This window comes from Arachis hypogaea, chromosome 13 (genome assembly GCF_003086295.3).
Source record: "Arachis hypogaea cultivar Tifrunner chromosome 13, arahy.Tifrunner.gnm2.J5K5, whole genome shotgun sequence".
NCBI lineage: Eukaryota > Viridiplantae > Streptophyta > Magnoliopsida > Fabales > Fabaceae > Arachis > Arachis hypogaea.
This window is the reverse complement of record NC_092048.1, coordinates 114,340,250-114,359,488: the sequence shown is the minus strand read 5'-3', so window position 1 is coordinate 114,359,488 and position 19,239 is coordinate 114,340,250. Positions and strand designations below refer to the sequence as shown.

The window sequence follows — 19,239 nt, the reverse complement described above, 5'->3', positions numbered from 1 at the left end:
ATTACAGACGGAAAAGAGAATCCATCGATAATTCTGTCGGAAAAATTAATTTTTTTTCCATGGGAAATGATTACAGACGGAAAATCCATCTGTAATTAAATGGACAAAAATGCTATATTTTATTAAATTATTACAGACAGAAAATCCGTCTGTATTTAAAATTTTCCGTTGAAAATATTGAATTAAACCTAAATGAAACACGAGCTTCTTCCAAATGAAACACGAGCTTCTTCTCCTCTCCATAGCATGAGCTACTTATTCTCTCTGTGGCTGCTACTTCTGCTTCTTCTACCACCGCCGCTGCCGCCGTTGCGTCGCACAATCTCTCTCTGTCATCCCTTGTGTCGCACGAGATCCCTCCGCCGCCGCTCTCGTCGCATCTACTCCCATTGTCGCATCTACTCCCATCGTCGCAAAGCTCTCTCTGCCGCCACTCTCATCACATCTGCTCCCTCTAGCTCTTCTTCCATCTAATCTCAACTCGCTCTCTCAATTCTTCTCGTAACCATCTCAAATTTCAGGTGTATATATATATATATCCTGATTTTGTGATTCTGTTCTTCGTGATAAATCTTAGGTCTCAATTTTTCTGTGCTAGTTTTAGGTTTATCATACTCTGCTTTTGTGCTTTGTTTGAATATGCATGTTTACTTTGATTTTGATGAATTATTTTCTGCAATCGAAGCTTCTTTGACCTAAAATTCATGGTAGGCCATTGCTTTCTATAGTTTTTAACTTTCATAGTTTGATATTGATTTTGATGAATTTTGCAGGTTTTCTCTAAAGAAAGGTGGAAGGGATGGTGATGATGGTATTGAAGAAGTGACTGTTTTAACATTAGTAGAGAAGTCCATGTTGTCCACGCTTCAAAGGGCTTCATTGGTAGAGAAGTCCAGGCAAAAGTCACTGGAGAGGATGAGGGTTTTATCTGATGTACGTTGTTATTCTAAATTTTAAGTGATGTGGTTACACTGCTTATGCCTTGGTTAAGGAAGCTTATTAAATATTGTTTTGTTAGGCACTAACAACCAGTAACTATGGTTCTGAACCTATGCTTCAAAATTGTGAAATTTCTATAAGCACCGGCTTTATTCAAGTGGATGGTCGTGTTCTGCCTTCACCAAGGGTATTTAATATTTCTTTTTGTCATTGTGCTCTTGAAACTTGTTTATTGTGTGTTGCCTTGTTGTTCTATTTGAACTTGGTGACCTGAGGTTTTCTTAATTATGACTTGGAAGGTCCCTGAAGAATATAGTACTAAATTTAATGGATCTTCTATTTTAAAGGTATAAAATTCTAATTCTTCCTCATATTAATCATCTAAATGTTAGTAGTTATTAACACATAAGTTTTCTTGTTGAACTGGTGGCAGAGATGTAGTTCCAATGCACACTTCTGAAACAGCAAGTGGGAGAGGGGGGCACGGTTTGGTTCGATTTGGTTAGAGCGATGGATGAAAGAAAGAGAAAACAGAGATGACGATGAGGAGAAGATGAGTGACAAGATTTTGGAAGTAGACACATGGAAACCACCACTAAGGTCATTGAAAGGAAAAGAAGAAGTGTGTTCAAGAATTGCCGATAACAGCCCACAAATATTATTGTCTTCGTCATCATCTAGGAGGCACAGTGCTCCTTCCATGGCAATGCAGGGCACCCCAACTACATGTCTAACACGCACTCTTCTAGAGCTAAGGTTAGATCACAGAGTGCACCAAGATAGAGACTTGATTATGATAGATACAGATATGCTTGTTCCAATAATACTCTTCTTCATTATCATTCACATTTAAGGAGTAAGGTGTCAAGTAGTCGTTTCAATAGAATTGGGGTTACCAATTTAAGGTGACATTGCTTGCATGCATGTCTTTGAATATATCTTTATGCACACTAAATAATAATATTCATTATCAATGCTTTTGTAATTTCTCATCAAGCTATATATAGTAACGGACTAAGCTGTCTTGTCTACAACTATTCATCTTAGCAAAAAGGTACGTTGCTAGCTACTCTCAAATTCCATGTATAAATTCTTGCCTATATCATCAGTGCTTGACCTGATTCTTGGATGTGATTTTATCGAGAAGCATCAGTGCTTGAACTCCTATGTTAAAATTTTTTGAATGAACCCGCAGGTTTTTAGCTTTGCCATTCAGTTTGCCGTTCTGTGTACTATATTTCTTAGTGTTTTAAGCTTTTAGCTCAATCTAAAACATACCCATTATTTGATAGTTTTTCATTAGTTTTCCAAAAATTCAACCTTTTTCTTTACGAAACCCTTTTTTCCCAGTCTCTCATTAGCAGTTACCAACCCCCCCAAAAAAGAAAAAAAAGAAAGTTGTTGAAGTTATAGTGATTTGAAGAAGGGTTATCAATCATAAATGGATAGTAGTAGTGGAATTGAGAGCAATGGGCGTGTGCCACTTTCAGCGGTTGTTGCAGATTGTGTGAAACGGTGGTTTAGAGACACTCTGAAAGAAGCTAAAGCTGGGGACATAAACATGTAGGTCTTAGTAGGTCAGATGTATTACAGTGGTTATGGTGTTCCCAGAAATGACCAGAAGGTGTGTTTTTTCTTTTATTTTGGTTATGGTTATTAGTTATTACAAATTAATAATGCTTTTCAATCAATTTTCATTGCATTGGACTTTCTTTAGCTTGTTAAGAGTTTGAGGTTCTGTTGTATTATACTATTTGAGAATGTCCATATTAATTGACAATAGAATCTTCAGGTGGTGACTACGAAAAATTGAAGAAAAATATTAGCATTCTCCATTGGTCTTAATTTTAGTAATGAGATCAATTTTGATGTTGATAATGCATATACACTATTAGGCAATCAAATCTTGTATGTTATATAACTTTTAAGATAGTGGGGATAAGACTTAAGAGTCAAATAATTTCAATGACCGAGTTATATATGAATAGATGACTGTCTATTTAGTTAGGTATGCACAATTAGATGCACTTAAATGGATGCTTCATGTGGAGTTGTGGACACATCTATAATAGCAGCATAGAATGCTTTATCATGGATGTAAATCTAATATCCATGCTTAAATGGAGGCTTCTTCAGTTGGCTTCTTCACTTAAACACAGTCTTTGTCTTCTTCAATGGAGGCTTCTTCAGCTGGTTCTGCTTCTGCTTTGAACCTGCATCATCATCCCTAATGTTGTCTCGCATTCTTCATCGATGCCTGGGATCTACGATGGACTTCTTCAATTAGAGTGAGAAATCGCACTACACATCTATAATCGCACTCCTTAAGTGGCTCTTTTGCTCAAGTACCTAACGAGACCAAGAAAAATCTCTTGATTGTTTAGTTTAGTAGTTCTTCAATATGGATAAAACTTCAGAAGTGTAATGCTACAATCTCGTTAGTAGTTCTTCAATATGGATAAAACTTCACTGCAATAAGTCCACTTATAATCATGCATGAATTTATAAGAATCATATCCAAAGGTAAAACAAGCAAGGTTTGAGATAAATAAATTTAGAGCTATAGTAATTCCAGCAATCAAGTATCTACTCTATTAGTATCTTGTGAGAAGGAAGTTGAGAGAAAAACTGCAAAAACTGCTGACATGAAGGAGAAGGGTGCTGACCCTTATGATCTCAAGCAACAGGTATCTAATTTCAATTTATCTATTTATGCAAAAAAAAATATGTGATTGTTTTTAAATATAGTTATTATTAGATTGAAGTTTTTAAATTGTACATCCTAGTAGGGTGTGGATTTTCCTCCTTAATTGTTTTTAGAAAATCACTAAGGTCAGTGATGATACGGTGAATAATGATTACAAGTTTTGTTTGTTGACTTGATATTTTGGACAGGAAAATGTGCTGGCTGAGTCTAGGATGATGATTCCTGATTGCCACAAGTGCCTTGAGGCCGCACTCGCGGATTTAAAAGGAGCATTGGTAATGTACATTTTCTTGTTTTCTTTTTCCATGGTTATTAACTTATGCCTTAGTTTTGTGCTGTTTTCTCATGTTGCAAACATTTTACATGCTTTGCATTTCATGCCTTGGATTTTTGTTTCCAATGGATGATGGTATTGGTACCCATTAATGATGTTATGAGTTGGGTTATCTTTGAGTTGATTAGTGCGGTATTTGTTGATTTGATTCCTGTGTGTCCCTTCATTTTTATTCATCTAATCATAATCTCAATGTGATAAACAACTTATTTATTTTATTAGTGGAAGATTGAGGCACTGCTTTGATTGGTACTCTGCCAAAAAATTTTATAACAAAATCTTTTCCAAAATGTATTAAACTGAAATATAGAAGTTGACAACTAAAGAGAAATCTATTGTGCAATTACTTTTGTTCTCTTAAGCAAGCCAATGAAGGTTCATTTATTTGTTTGAAATAATTTGTACTTCTTTCTTCATTATGTTTGATCTATATTTTTGTTTTGTTTTCTCTGTTTTCAAATAGCAAGTCCAAGTTGCGCATATGCTTAAAATTGAGTCTATATGTTATGCTTCTGATTCATGGCATGTGGGCCATTTTTATGTCCTCTTTTAGGCTGAGCTAGAGGAATCAAATGAGAAGGAAGGTTCTGAAATCGATGATGCTCGAAACACCATTGTTGAAGTTGAGAAAGTAGTTGGAACTACTGAAGCTTAGCTAGGTAGTTTAACCACTACTTTTGATTGTAGAAATTGAGCTTGTATTACATAGCTTCCATCTCACAGAAACAACCATACATGGGAATAGGTTATGAAACTTGTTTAACAAGATTTAATCTTCTCTAGTTATGTGTTGTTGAACATTTGAAAATGAATGAATATGACATCTTCTATAAGCCTCATATCCAGCATTCCTGCAGGGGACACAGAGTTTGCTAAAGATGCTGCCTTTGGCTACAAATCTTCGAATCTGCGTGATGTAAAAGCCTCTTTGTTCTTTTTTATTATTGGATTGTGCTGGCTTTTTTTTATATTGGCATAGAATAAATTTTTTAAAAGATATTTATCCAATTAGTGGGTAGAAGAGAAGACTGGTGGTCGAATACCTGCATCCACTGTTACTTCTGTTTCCATTGAACTTTTGAGGAAAGGAGGACAAGATGCAATTTGCCAGCATCTATGCAGTCTGAAAAAGGTATACAGAAATTGATAATGCACTTTAGTTTCTACATTCTTAAGTTATCAGAAGAAAACCACCAGTGACTTGACTTTGTCTTATTAGAATATTACGAATTAGTGTGTGTCTATTACCAGTCCCCTTACTGTGTTTCTATTGTAAAAGCAGGGTTCAGCATGTGTAGTTAATGCAGCTAGTGAAAGAGACATGGCTATATTTGCACTTTGAATAATCAAGGTAGAATTTCATTCATGTTAATTGTATTTATTTGGCCCTTTTGCATGATTGTTTACAGATGTTAATGCTGCTTTATTGTTTTGTCTTGTTAACAGGCAAAATTGATGGGAAATTGACATGCTCACAAGATGGATGCAAGAAAAATTAAATTAAGTGAAGCCCTCATCACAAAATCAATTTAGATCAAAATAAATTTATAAATGATTATCTCTTGTAAGAAATATATACTAATGATATTGGACTATTTAGAGGAGATTACTAAATGTCTTTGTTCTTGATACATTGTTAAAACCAAACATCATGTTTGATTCTATTGCTAATATCAAATATTAGTTATTTTAAAATACTATAAATGTTTGGATACAAGTTAGATAAAAACTAGATGAAAATTTGTATTCATTAAATTTATGTTTATTTTGTATGAAATTAAGTTTATTTTATAAGAAAAAAACATCTAAAAAAATGCTATTTTACCTTACTAACGGATTTACAGACGAATTTTCTGTTTGTATTCAGAGTGTGGGATGATTTTCCAAGGTTCAAATTACAAACAAAAAATCTATCAGAAAATATGTTGCCAATTACCGACGGAAAATCCGTTTGTAATTACTGACGGAAAATCCGTCTGTAATTACCGTTAGAAAATTTGTCGAAAAGTTCGCCGATTCAGGGAAATGGAGGACAGAATTTACCGAGAAAAAATCCGTCGGTAATTTTTTGACAAAAAAAATCCGTCGGTAACCAAAAATCCGTCTGTAACAAAGACTAAATCTGTCTGTAAATCTATCTGTATTAAGCAATTTTCTAGTTGTGTCCCCTTCACGATCCTACTCAAGGTGCCACAGACAAGGCAGATCTTCCGGATCAGAGAGTGCTGCTTCTCTGACTCTAGCCTTAACGCCACAAAAACTTCACACACCCATAGTCAACGGGATTATATGTCACATATCTAAAGTTGCTCAGATGCTCTATAGGAATCTGCAATGCAATCTCTAGCTTTAGTTCAATGCTATCCAGGTAAGGAATCACACGGAATCCATGTAGAACAAGGGTGATTGTCACGGGTCATGGTGCACGAAATTGCGATCATCAACAATGGCACCAAAGACTTGGTGCTCTCAAACGTGAATCACACTTTGTCACAACTATGCACAACTAACCAACAAGTGTACTGGGTCGTCCAAGTAATAAACCTTACGTGAGTAAGGGTCGATCCCACGGAGATTGTCGGCTTGAAGCAAGCTATGGTCACCTTGTAAATCTCAGTCAGGCGGATTCAAATGGTTATGGTGAATTGATAATAAAAAGATAAATAAAACATAAAATAACAATAGAAGTACTTATGTAATTCATTGGTGAGAATTTCAGATAAGCGTATAGAGATGCTTTCGTTCCTCCTGAACCTCTACTCTCCTGGTGTCTTCATCCAATCATTCCTACTCCCTTCCATGGCAAGTTGTATGTTGGACATCACCGTTGTCAATGGCTACTTCCCGTCCTCTTTGTGAAAATGGTCCAATGCGCTGTCACTGCATGGCTAATCATCTGTCGGTTCTCGATCATACTAGAATAGGATTTACTATCCTTTTGCGTCTGTCACTACGCCCAGCACTCGTGAGTTTGAAGCTCGTCACAGCCATCCCTTTCCGGATCCTACTCGGAATACCACAGACAAGGTTTAGACTTTCCGAATCTCAGGAATGGCCATCCATGGGTTCTAACTTATACCACGAAGACTCTAATATCTCGGACTCGGTCCCCTGTATTAGATATCTAAGAGATACTCATTCTATCTCATCTTCATGTAGAACGGAAGTGGTTGTCAGGCATGTGTTCATAGGTGAGAATGGTGATGAGCGTCACATAATCATCACATTCATCATGTTCTTGGGTGCGAATGAATATCTTAGAATAGGAATAAGCTTGAATTGAATAGAAAAACAACAGTACTTTGCATTAATTCATGAGGAGCAGCAGAGCTCCACACCTTAATCTATGGTGTGTAGAAACTCTACCGTTGAAAATACATAAGTGATGAAGGTTCAGGCATGGCCGAATGGCCAGCCCCCATAAAGGTCTAAGATAGCATAAAATTGATCAAAGATGTAAATACAATAGTAAAAAGTCCTATTTATGCTAAACTAGTTACTAGGGTTACAGAGATAAGTAAATGATGCAGAAATCCACTTCCGGGGCCCACTTGGTGTGTGCTTGGGCTGAGCATTGAGCTTTACACATGTAGAGACTTTTCTTGGAGTTGAACGCCAGTTTGTAACCTGTTTCTGGCGTTTAACTCCACTTTGCAACCTGTTTCTGGCGTTTAACTCCAGAATAAGGCAGAAAGCTGGCGTTGAACGCCAGTTTGCGTCATCTAAACTCAGGCAAAGTATGGACTATTATATATTTCTGAAAAACCCTGGATGTCTACTTTCCAACGCAATTGAGAGTGCCTCATTTGAAGTTCTGTAGCTCCAGAAAATCCACTTTGAGTGCAGGGAGGTCAAAATCCAACAGCATCTGCAGTCCTTCTTCAACCTCTGAATCTGATTTTTGCTCAAGTCCCTCAATTTCAGCCAGAAAATACCTGAAATTACAGAAAAACACACAAACTCATAGTAAAGTCCATAAATGTGATTTTTATTTAAAAACTAATAAAAATATACTGAAAACTAATTAAATCATACTAAAAACTATGTAAAAACAATGCCAAAAAGCGTATAAATTATCCGCTCATCACAACACTAAACTTAAATTGTTGCTTGTCCCCAAGCAACTGAAAATCAAATAGGATGAAAAGAAAAGAATGTACTATAAATTCCAAAATATCAATGAAACTTAGCTCCAATCATATGAGCGGGACTAGTAGCTTTTTGCCGCTTGAATAGTTTTGGCATCTCACTTTATCCTTTGAAGTTCAGAATGATTGGCATCTATAGTAACTTAGAATTTAGATAGTTTTATTGATTCTCCTAGTTCAGTATGTTGATTCTTGAACACAGCTACTTTATGAGTCTTGGCCGTGGCCCTAAGCACTTTGTTTTCTAATATTACCACCGGATACATAAATGCCACAGACACATAACTGGGTGAACCTTTTCAGATTGTGACTCAGCTTTGCTAAAGTCCCCAATTAGAGGTGTCCAGGGTTCTTAAGCACACTCTTCTTTTGCTTTGGACCTCGACTTTAACCGCTCAGTCTCAAGTTTTCACTTGACACCTTCACGCCACAAGCACATGGTTAGGGACAGCTTGGTTTAGCCGCTTAGGCTATGATTTTATTCCTTTAGGCCCTCCTATCCATTGATGCTCAAAGCCTTGGATCCTTTTTATTACCCTTGCCTTTTGGTTTTAAGGGCTATTGGCTTTTTGCTCTTGCCTTTTGGTTTAAAGAGCTTTTGGCTTTTTCTGCTTGCTTTTTTTCTTTTTCTTTCTCTCTTTTTTTTTTTTTGCCATTTTTCTTTTCTCTTTTTTTTTTGCAAGCTTTTCTCTATTCACTGCTTTTTCTTGCTTCAAGAATCAATTTTATGAATTTTCAGATTATCAATAACATTTCTCCTTTTTCATCATTCTTTCAAGAGCCAACATATTTAACATTCATAAACCACAATATCAAAAGGCATATGCACTGTTCAAGTATTCATTCAGAAAACAAAAAGTATTGTCACCACATCAAAATAATTAAACTAGTTTCAAGGATGAATTCAAAACCATGTACTTCTTGTTCTTTTGTAATTAAAACAGTTTTCATTTAAGAGAGGTGATGGATTCATAGGACATTCTTTAAGACATAGACATTTAAACACTAATGATCATATAGTAAAGACACAAACATAATTAAAACATAAGGCTCAAAAACCGAAAAACAGGAAAATAAGAACAAGGAGATTAAGGAATGGGTCCACCTTAGTGAGGGTGGCGTCTTCCTCTTCTTGAAGAACCAATGGTGCTCTTGAGCTCCTCTATGTCTCTTCCTTGTCTTTGTTGCTCCTCTCTCATAGCTCTTTGATCTTCTCTAATCTCATGGAGGATGATGGAGTGCTCTTGGTGCTCCATCCTTAGTTGTCCCATGTTGGAGCTTAATTCTCCTAGGGAAGTGTTGATTTGCTCCCAATAGTTTTGTGGAGGGAAGTGCATCCCTTGAGGTATCTCAAGGATTTCATGGTGAGGAATTTCCTCATACTCTTGTTGAGGTCCATGATCTCTTGATGTGCAGTCAAATGCTCTACTATTGAGCTATGGACCCTTGAGATGAATCTCTTCATCTCTCATGACTCGAAGGTGGAAGCTTTTGCCTTTCTTTTCCTCTTTCTTGAGGTTTCTCTGGCCTTAGGTGCCATTAATGGTTATGGAAAAACAAAAAGCAATGCTTTTACCACACCAAACTTAGAAAGTTTGCTCGTCCTTGAGAAAAGGAAGAAAGAGGAGGGGTAGATGGGGATCCTGTGAGGTCCACAGATTCTGTGGGGGATCCTGTGGGATCCACAGATCCAATGGGGTCAAGGACTTAACATCTCTGCTCCAATTAGGTGTGTAAAACGCCCTTGCTGTGCAATCCTGGCGTTTAACGCCAGACTGCTACTTGTTTCTGGCGTTAAACGCCCAAATGTAGCCTGTTTCTGGCGTTTAACGCCAGGTAGATGCTTGTTTCTGGCGTTAAATGCCAGACAGATACTTGTTTCTGGCGTTTAAATGCCAGAATGCTCCTCCTCCAGGGTGTGCTATTTTTAATGCTGTTTTTTATTCTATTTTTGATTTTTCAGTAGTTTTTGTGACTCCACATGATCATCAACCTAATAAAACAAGAAATAACAAAAAGAAAATAAAATAGATATGATTAAATAACATTGGGTTGCCTCCCAACAAGCGCTTCTTTAATGTCAATAGCTTGACAGTGAGCTCTCATGGAGCCTCACAGATAATCAGAGCAAGGTTGGAACCTCCCAACACCAAACTTAGAGTTTGACTGTAGGGGCTTTGGTTGACTCTGCAATGAGAGAAGCTTTTCATGCTTCCTCTCCATGGTTACAGAAGAAGATCCTTGAGTTTTAAACACAAGGTTTTCCTCATTCAGTTGAAGGACCAACTCTCCTCTGTCCACATCAATCGCAGCTCTTGCTGTGGCTAGAAAGGGTCTTCCAAGGATGATGGACTCATCATCATCCTTCCCAGTGTCTAGGATTATGAGATCAGCAGGGATGTAAAGGCCTTTAACCTTTACTAACACGTCCTCTACTAGTCCATAAGCCTGTTTTCTTAAGTTGTCTGCCATCTCTAATGAGATTTTAGCATCTTGCACCTCAAAGATCCCAAGTTTCTCCATTACAGAGAGTGGCATTAAGTTTATTCCTGACCCCAGGTCACACAGAGCTTTCTCAAAGGTCATGGTGCCTATGTTACAGGGAATTAGGAATTTACCAGGATCCTGTTTCTTTTGAGGTAATTTTTGCCTATCCAATGCATTCAGTTCATTGGTGAGCAAGGGAGGTTCATCTTCCCAAGTCTCATTACGAAATAATTTGGCATTTAACTTCATGATTGCACCAAGGTACTTAGCAACTTGCTCTTCAGTAACTTCTTCATTCTCTTCAGAAGAAGAATACTTATCAGAGCTCATGAAGGGCAGAAGGAGGTTCAATGGAATCTCTATGGTCTCTAGATGAGCCTCAGATTCCTTTGGTTCCTCAAGGGGATACTACCTATTGGTCACTGAACGTCCCAGGAGGTCTTCCTCACTAGGATTTACGTCCTCCTCCTCCCTTGTAGGTTCGGTCATGATGGTCAAATCAATGGCCTTGCACTCTCTCTTTGGATTTTCTTCTGTATTGCTTGGGAGAGTACTAGGAGGAGTTTCAGTGATCCTTTTACTCAGCTGGCCCACTTGTGCCTCCAAGTTTCTAATGGAGGACCTTGTTTCATTCATGAAACTCAAAGTGGCCTTAGATAGATCAGAAACTATATTTGCTAAGCTAGATGGATTCTGCTCAGAATTCTCTGTTTGTTGCTGAGTGGATGATGGAAAAGGCTTGCTATTGCTAAACCTGTTTCTTCCACCATTATTAAAGCCTTGTTAAGGCTTTTGTTGATCCTTCCATGAGAAATTTGGATGATTTCTCCATGAAGGATTATAGGTGTTTCCATAGGGTTCCCCCATGTAATTCACCTCTGCTATTGCAGAGTTCTCAGAATCATAAGCTTCTTCTTCAGAAGATGCCTCTATAGTACTGTTGGATGATTCCTTCAATCCATTCAGACTCTGAGAGATCATATTGACTTGCTGAGTCACTATTTTGTTCTAAGCCAATATGGCATTCAGAGTATCAATTTCAAGAACTCCCTTCCTCTGAGGCGTCCCATTACTCACAGGATTCCTTTCAGAAGTGTACATGAACTGGTTATTTGCAACCATGTCAATGAGTTCCTGAGCTTCTGCAGGTGTTTTCTTTAGGTGAATGGATTCGCCTGTAGAATGGTCTAATGACATCTTAGATAATTCAGACAGATCATCATAGAATATATCCAGGATGGTCCATTCTGAAAGCATGTCAGAAGGACACTTTTTGGTCAGTTGCTTGTATCTCTCCCAAGCTTCATAGAGGGATTCACCTTCTTTTTGTCTGAAGGTTTGAACATCCACTCTAAGCTTGCTAAGCTTTTGAGGAGGAAAGAACTTGGCTAAGAAAGCCGTAACCAGCTTATCCCAAGAGTTCAGGCTATCCTTAGGTTGAGAGTCCAACCATATTCTAGCTCTGTCTCTTACAGTAAACGGGAAAAGCATAAGCCTGTAGACCTCGGGATCAACCCCATTTGTCTTAACAGTATCACAGATCTGCAAAAATTCAGTTAAGAACTGAAAAGGATATTCTGATGTAAAATTCAGTTAAGAACTGAAAAGGATATTTTGATGCAAAAATTCAGTATCATCAGAGAAACTAATTGAGGTTTTAGCTCAAAATTGTTTGCTCCAATGGCAGGGATTGAGATGCTTCTTCCATGTAAATTAGAATTTGGTGCAGTAAAGTCACCAAGCATCTTCCTTGCATTGTTATTATTTTTGGCCATGTCTCCTTCATTTTCGAAAATTTCTGTCAGATTTTCTCCAGAGAGTTGTGCTTTAGCTTCCCTTAGCTTCCTCTTCAGAGTTCTTTCAGGTTCAGGATCAGCCTCAACAAGAATGTTCTTATCCTTGTTCCTGCTCATATGAAAAAGAAGAGAACACAAAAGAAAATATGGAATCCTCTATGTCACAGTATAGAGATTCCTTTATGTAAGTATAAGAAGAGAAGAGTAGCAAAAAGAAAAAGATAAGAATCCAAACACAGGGGAGAGGAATGGGTTCGAATTCTTGAGTGAAAGAGGGGTGTTAGTAGATGAATAAATAAACAGAAGGGGATGAGAGATGAGAATTTTCGAAAATAATTGAAAAGAAAAATTATTTTTGTTTTTAATTTAAATTTAAAGTTAAAATTCAAAAATTAAGAAAGGAAAACAAAATTAAATCAAATTAAAATTTAAAACAATATTTAATTAAAAAGGAATTTTGAAAAAGAGGGAAGGGATTTTCGAAAATTAGAGAGAGAGGGTTAGTTAGGTAGTTTTGAAAAAGATAAGAATCAAACAAAAAGTTAAGTGGTTAATTGAAAAAGATTTGAAAATCAAATTTTGAAAAGAAGTTAGAAAAGATTTTGAAAAAGATGTGATTGAAACTTATTTTGAAAAAGATTTGAAAAAGAAATTTAAAAAGATTTGATTTTGAAAATTAAAGTTGATTACTTGACTAACAAGAAACAAAAAAGATAGGATTTAAAATTTAAAGATTGGACCTTTCTTAATAGGCAAGTAACAAACTTTAAAATTTTTGAATCAATCACATTAATTGTTAGTAAAGATTTTGAAATTATGAAACAAAATAAGAAAAAGATTTTTGAAAATCAATTTGAAATTTTCGAAAATCATAAGAGAAAAATGAAAAAGATTTGATTTTTGAAAAAGATTTGAAAAAGATAGAATTTTTAAATTGAAAAATTGACTTGACTCATAAGAAACAACTAAATTTTACAAAGTTTTGAAAAATTCAACTCAAATTTTCGAAAATTTATGAGAGAATATGGGAAAGATATTTTTTTTATTTTTGAATTTTTAATGAAGAAAGAGAAAAATAATAAAAAGACTCAATGCATGAAAATTTTGGATCAAAACAAATGATGCATGCAAGAACACTATGAATGTCAAGATGAACACCAAGAACACTTTGAATGTCAAGATGAACACCAAGAACTTATTTTTAAAAATTTTTAAGAAAATAAAAACATGCAAGACACCAAACTTAGAAATTTTCAATGTTGAGACATTAATAATTCAAAAATGCATATGAGAAACAAGAAAAGATGCAAAACAAGAAAAATTAAAGATCAAATAAGAAGACTTACCAAGAACAACTTGAAGATCATGAAGAATGTAATGCATGAATTTTTGAAAAATGCAAGAAAGAGATAAACATGCAATTGACACCAAACTTAAAAATTGACTCTAGACTCAAATAAGAAACATCAAATTTTTGGTTCTTATGATTTTATAAAAAAATTTTGGATTTTTTTCAAAAATTCTTTTAAAAAGGAAAATAAGGATTTCAAAATTTTTAATAGGAATTCCAGGAATCTTGCAATGTTAGTCTAAAACTCCGGTCCAGGAATTAGACATGGCTCACTAGCCAGCCAAGCTTTCAGTGAAAGCTCCGGTCTAAAACACTAGACATGGCCAATAGCCAGCCAAGCTTCAGCATACATAGTTCAAGCATGTAAAGAAGAAGCCTCAGTCCAAAAGAATTTAGACATGGCTTTAGAGCCAGCCAGGCTTCAACATATCTCATGAAATTCCAAAATTCCTTCTTAAAAATTTTGAAGAACATGGAATAAAAATTTTTTTTTGAATTTTTTTTCCTTGAAAATATTTCTTTTATTTTTTCGAAAATAAGAATAATAAAAATAAAAAGATTAAAATTAAAATAAAATTACCTAATCTGAGCAACAAGATGAACCGTCAGTTGTCCAAACTCGAACAATCTCCGGCAACGGCGCCAAAAACTTGGTGTTGTTGCTGGACCAAAAACATGGCACTGTTGTTGCCGAAAACAAATGCGAAATTGTTGTTCCCTCCCCGGCAACGGCGCCAAAAACTTGGTGCACGAAAATGCGATCATCAACAATGGCACCAAAGACTTGGTGCTCTCAAACGTGAATCACACTTTGTCACAACTTCGCACAACTAACCAGCAAGTGCACTGGGTCGTCCAAGTAATAAACCTTACGTGAGTAAGGGTCGATCCCACGGAGATTGTCGGCCTGAAGCAAGCTATGATCACCTTGTAAATCTCAGTCAGGCGGATTCAAATGGTTTTAGAGATTTGATAATTAAAAGATAAATAAAACGTAAAATAAAGATAGAGATACTTATGTAATTCATTGGTGAGAATTTCAGATAAGCGTATAGAGATGCTTTTGTTCTTCCTGAACCTCTGCTTTCCTGCTGTCTTCATCCAATCATTCATACTCCTTTCCATGGAAAGCTGTATGTTGGGCATCACCGTTGTCAATGGCTACATCCCGTCCTCTCTGTGAAAATGGTCCAATGCGCTGTCATTGCATGGCTAATCATCTGTCGGTTCTCGATCATACTGGAATAGGATTTACTATCCTTTTGCGTCTGTCACTACGCCCAGCACTCGTGAGTTTGAAGTTCGTCACAGCCATCCCTTATCAGATCCTACTCGGAATACCACAGACAAGGTTTAGACTTTCCGGATCTCAGGAATGGCCGTCCATGGGTTCTAACTTATACCACTAAGACTCTAATATCTCGGACTCGGTCCCATGTATTAGATATATAAGAGATACTCATTCTATCTCATCTTCATGTAGAACGGAAGTGGTTGTCAGGCATGCGTTCATAGGTGAGAATGGTGATGAGCGTCACATAATCATCACATTCATCATGTTCTTGGGTGTGAATGAATATCTTAGAATAGGAATAAGCTTGAATTGAATAGAAAAATATTAGTACTTTGCATTAATTCATGAGGAACAGCAGAGCTCCACACCTTAATCTATGGTGTGTAGAAACTCTACCGTTGAAAATACATAAGTGATGAAGGTTCAGGCATGGCCGAATGGCCAGCCCCCATAAAGGTCTAAGATAGCATAAAACTGATCAAAGATGTAAATACAATAGTAAAAAGTCCTATTTATGCTAAACTAGTTACTAGGGTTACAGAGATAAGTAAATGATGCAGAAATCCACTTCCGGGGCCCACTTGGTGTGTGCTTGAGCTGAGCATTGAGCTTTACACGTGTAGAGGCTTCTCTTGGAGTTGAACGCCAGTTTGTAACCTGTTTTTGGCGTTTAACTCCACTTTGCAACCTGTTTCTGGCGTTTAACTCTAGAATAGGGCAGGAAGCTGGCGTTAAACGCCAGTTTGCATCGTCTAAACTCGAGCAAAGTATGGACTATTATACATTGATGGAAATCCCAAGATGTCTACTTTCCAACGCAATTGAGAGGGCGCCAATTGGGCTTCTATAGCTCCAGAAAATCCACTTCGAGTGCAGGAGGGTCAGAATCCAACAGCTTTTGCAGTCCTTTCTCAGCCTCTGAATCAGATTTTTTTGCCCAGGTCCCTCAATTTCAGCCAAAAAATACCTGAAATCACAGAAAAATACACAAACTCATAGTAAAGTCCAGAAATGTAATTTTTATTTAAAAACTAATAAAAATATACTGAAAACTAATTAAATCATACTAAAAACTATGTAAAAACAATGCCAAAAAGCGGATAAATTATCCGCTCATCAGGTCACCCTCAATTCATAAGATGAAGAACGAGGTTGCATAAGAGAATAGAATCAGACATATTGAATGAAAATTATTGATCCATGAAACTCAGCAGAGCTCTTAACCTTAACCTTAGGAGGTTAGTGACTCATGCTAATAGAAAAATACAATGAAAGGTTCGAATGGGCAAGAATTCGGTAACAAGGGTGAACTCTTGTATATAAATACTGATCTGCTAACTAAGAATTATAGAAATATGATAGACTAGACTTAGGAGTGCGAAAATTCACTTCTGGGGCCCACTTGGTGAGTGTTTGACCTGAGCTTTGAGTGTCTCCACGAGCTAGGGTCCCTTAAGGGCATTGAACGCTGGCTAGGGACCCCCTAAAGGGCGTTCGACGCCAGCTACCTCCTTGTGGGCGTTGGACGCCAGGACTAGGGCTGGTGGCTGGCGTTGAACGCCAGTTTTGGGCCTTTATTTTTGAAACAAAGTATGGACTATTATATATTTCTGGAAAGCCCTGAATGTTAGTTTTCCATAGCCATTGAGAGAGCGCGATTTGGACTTCTGTAACTCTAGAAAAGCTCCTTCAAGTGCACGAAGGTCAGATCCTGACAGCATCTGCAGTCCTTTCTCTGCTTCTGAATCAAACTTCTGCTCAAGCTCCTCAATTTCAGCCAGAAAACACCTGAAATCACCATAAAACACACAAACTCAAAGTAGAATCTAAAAATGTGAATTTTGCACTAAAACCTATGAAAACATAATAAAACTTAAATAAAATATAATGAAAACTATATGAAAATGATGCCAAAAAGCATATAAAATCCACTCATCAATGTGCTGAGACGAAGCTCCAACATGTTCAGTAACATCATCGACATTTTCTTCCAAATCTTGCTGATCTTGATTACTAGATAATGTGTCATAGAACTCACGTCTAGCTTTCCTTCTTAGAAATCTCCTATGAGTACTTCGGCTGACAGTAAGAATCCAATCACCCTCGTCGCCATCAACTTATCCTTGGGATGCATCAATTCCAGCAGCCACCATGATCTTCCCTTCAATATTTATCTCCTTTTTCTTAGGTTGATATTTCTTAGGCTAATATTTCTTAGGCTTACTTGATCCGAGGAAGTTTCACTTTTCTGTTTCGCTGAACCATCTTCTAAGTGACCTTCTTGAGAAACAACGTTCAGGTTTAAGTCCCTCAAAGGAAGGATCCTTGAATTGGAATTCGACTTGTCCTCGGCTTGATGTTTTAACGCTTCCCACTCTTCCAAATTAGGCACATTAGAACCCCACCTCGGCATGTCCTTCTCAAGCAACCTCGGAATGTTCACCGGTTGAATAGGAGATGGACTTCTCCTGATATTTTGTGCCCCGTCTAGAGTGTAAGTCAAAGCTAATGAGTTTGAGATCAACATCTAAAAGAGTTTGCACGTCACCAGTAGCAGCCCTAGCAAACTTGACAACTACAACATTCCATCGGTAATATAAGTTAGAAGCCAATACACACAATCGGTTCACAAATAATGATGCATAAGCTATCAATCATTTTGATGATGTCATGTACTTTTTGCAAAAGAAAAAAAAGTAAATTCTATAACGCTTATAATTTAGTGTTTAACTTATTTTTTTATGACAAAGTTTGAATATTTAATAATTATTTATTTTTATATTTTTAAAATTAAATATTAATTTTTAATTCTTTTGATAAGTTAGACAAATACTTTTAGACATTATAGCAATTATAAAAAAAAAAAAATTCAAATGGTTTCAGATATTGCTTTTTAAATGGAGACCAATTACGTTACTACAAGGATTTAATATTTATTATTTTTAAAAAGGTTATCATTTTAAAAATTTTAAATTTAAATTAAAATAATTAATTTTTTTTAATTTTAAAATTTATCTTTTTGAATGTCAGAGAAAAAAGAACGTTAAATCTATATACAATTATTGTTAGGGATGTATATATATAGAAAAAAGTGAGTAGCCCTCAAAATTTTAAAGAATTATATCTATATATTAGATATGTCATATGTTTAATAATTTTTACCATGTGATGGATTTATATCTTAATTATTTAGCTCACTAATAATAATAATAATAATAATAATAACAATAATAATAATAATAATAATAATAATAATAATAATTGTTGGGCCAGGGTATGAGCAGTACCCCTGCTTAAGCCTGGATTCTTTTATGAGTCGGGATCAAGCATTTTGCGGCTTCTGCTATGGACGTTGGGTAATAGTAATTTGGTCTACCCAACGTGTTCAAAAATTTGAATGTTAATGTATTTTAATGTGACGCAGCAGTTGTTCCTTGGAATCCGCGCACGTTTAAAGAGGAGTAAAGGAGCCTCTTTTGGTTCACTGTCTCTTATAAAAGACCTTTCAGTTCTTCTTCTCCTTCTTCTTAATCTACTTCCTTTTTTTCTTTCAAAAAAGATCTTCTTTGTGTTCTTCGATCATTTCTGTTATTCTCAAGATTTCTTTATCTTGATTTCTGAAGCACTTTTGTTTATTGCTGTCAAGAAGGGGATCGTCCGTGGTTTTTGCTGCTTCAGACGTGCCTTACTTCTTTTTCACAGTCTTCATCGAGGTTGGTCTTGTTTTCTCTTTTCTTGTACCCTTATTTTTATTGCCTGGGATTTACTTTTCCTCTTTTATTTGGGTTTTTTACCTCTGCTGTCATTGTCCTCTTTTCCTTTTTTGCTGAGGAAAGTTTTGCTTTGTTGTACTGTTTGTGTGAAAATGTCTCTGAAAAGATTTCAAAAAGACTCTCTTTTTCTGAAATAATTTTCTTTTGTATATGACTGTGGTTGTGACTCTGTTGATTGTGTGTTGTGTTGCCCCAAATGGTGTTGTTTTGATGCGACGAGGATGCATAGGGAGATGCCATTTGACTACTTTGTAAAAAAATTCTTTTTGAAAAGAAGTGGCTCTTTTTGGTTTTCCTGTTTTGCCTGACCTGCTTTGGACGAGTTCTGACTTCTTGTAGTAACGGCCTTCTTTATTTTTGCGTTTGTAGGTATAGCGTTTATGTCTCGCCGTGTTATTTTGAATATGTTG

General features: G+C 36.2%; 1 protein-coding gene, 1 long non-coding RNA gene and 1 other non-coding gene across 9 annotated transcripts; 2 read left to right on the top strand and 1 right to left on the bottom strand.

The window, feature by feature from the left end:
* Positions 1 to 204: 204 nt before the first annotated feature.
* Positions 205 to 5,602, top strand: LOC114925074 (tubulin-folding cofactor A-like). 6 transcript variants are annotated; one of them, XR_011869870.1, is made up of 11 exons: positions 205 to 521; positions 774 to 933; positions 1,019 to 1,126; positions 1,239 to 1,286; positions 1,373 to 3,626; positions 3,835 to 3,921; positions 4,534 to 4,639; positions 4,838 to 4,896; positions 4,993 to 5,112; positions 5,263 to 5,331; positions 5,427 to 5,602. XR_011869870.1 is itself a non-coding variant. In XM_072212326.1 (8 exons), exons 5-7 carry the CDS (start codon positions 3,585 to 3,587, stop codon positions 4,633 to 4,635), a joined length of 231 nt encoding a protein of 76 aa, XP_072068427.1. In that variant the 5' UTR covers positions 205 to 521; positions 774 to 933; positions 1,019 to 1,126; positions 1,239 to 1,286; positions 1,373 to 3,584; the 3' UTR covers positions 4,636 to 4,639; positions 4,838 to 4,978. The 6 variants fall into 6 exon arrangements, 4 of the variants coding, with proteins under 4 accessions (XP_072068427.1, XP_072068426.1, XP_072068425.1 ...); XR_011869869.1 differs by having other exon boundaries at positions 4,534 to 4,896; XM_072212326.1 differs by lacking the exons at positions 4,993 to 5,112; positions 5,263 to 5,331; positions 5,427 to 5,602 and having other exon boundaries at positions 4,838 to 4,978.
* A 6,264-nt stretch (positions 5,603 to 11,866) lies between these two features.
* Positions 11,867 to 11,974, top strand: LOC112739100 (small nucleolar RNA R71). Its single transcript, XR_003170040.1, has one exon. It is a non-coding gene; the product is annotated as a small nucleolar RNA R71 (small nucleolar RNA).
* A 3,391-nt stretch (positions 11,975 to 15,365) lies between these two features.
* On the bottom strand, positions 15,366 to 17,639 carry LOC140177985 (uncharacterized). 2 transcript variants are annotated; one of them, XR_011869871.1, is made up of 2 exons: positions 16,446 to 17,639; positions 15,366 to 16,023 (listed from the first exon to the last, which is right to left on the bottom strand). It is a non-coding gene; the product is annotated as an uncharacterized lncRNA (long non-coding RNA). The 2 variants fall into 2 exon arrangements; XR_011869872.1 differs by having other exon boundaries at positions 16,475 to 17,639.
* Positions 17,640 to 19,239: the final 1,600 nt, after the last annotated feature.

What these genes read in the sequence shown, in the direction of transcription:
- LOC114925074 (XM_072212323.1), top strand. Translation starts at nt 4,792, where the DNA reads ATGAATATGACATCTTCTATAAGCCTCATATCCAGCATTCCTGCAGGG. An exon ending in AATCTTCGAATCTGCGTGAT is followed by an intron (nt 4,897 to 4,992) that starts GTAAAAGCCTCT and finishes TTATCCAATTAG; the next exon opens with TGGGTAGAAGAGAAGACTGG. An exon ending in ATCTATGCAGTCTGAAAAAG is followed by an intron (nt 5,113 to 5,262) that starts GTATACAGAAAT and finishes TTGTAAAAGCAG; the next exon opens with GGTTCAGCATGTGTAGTTAA.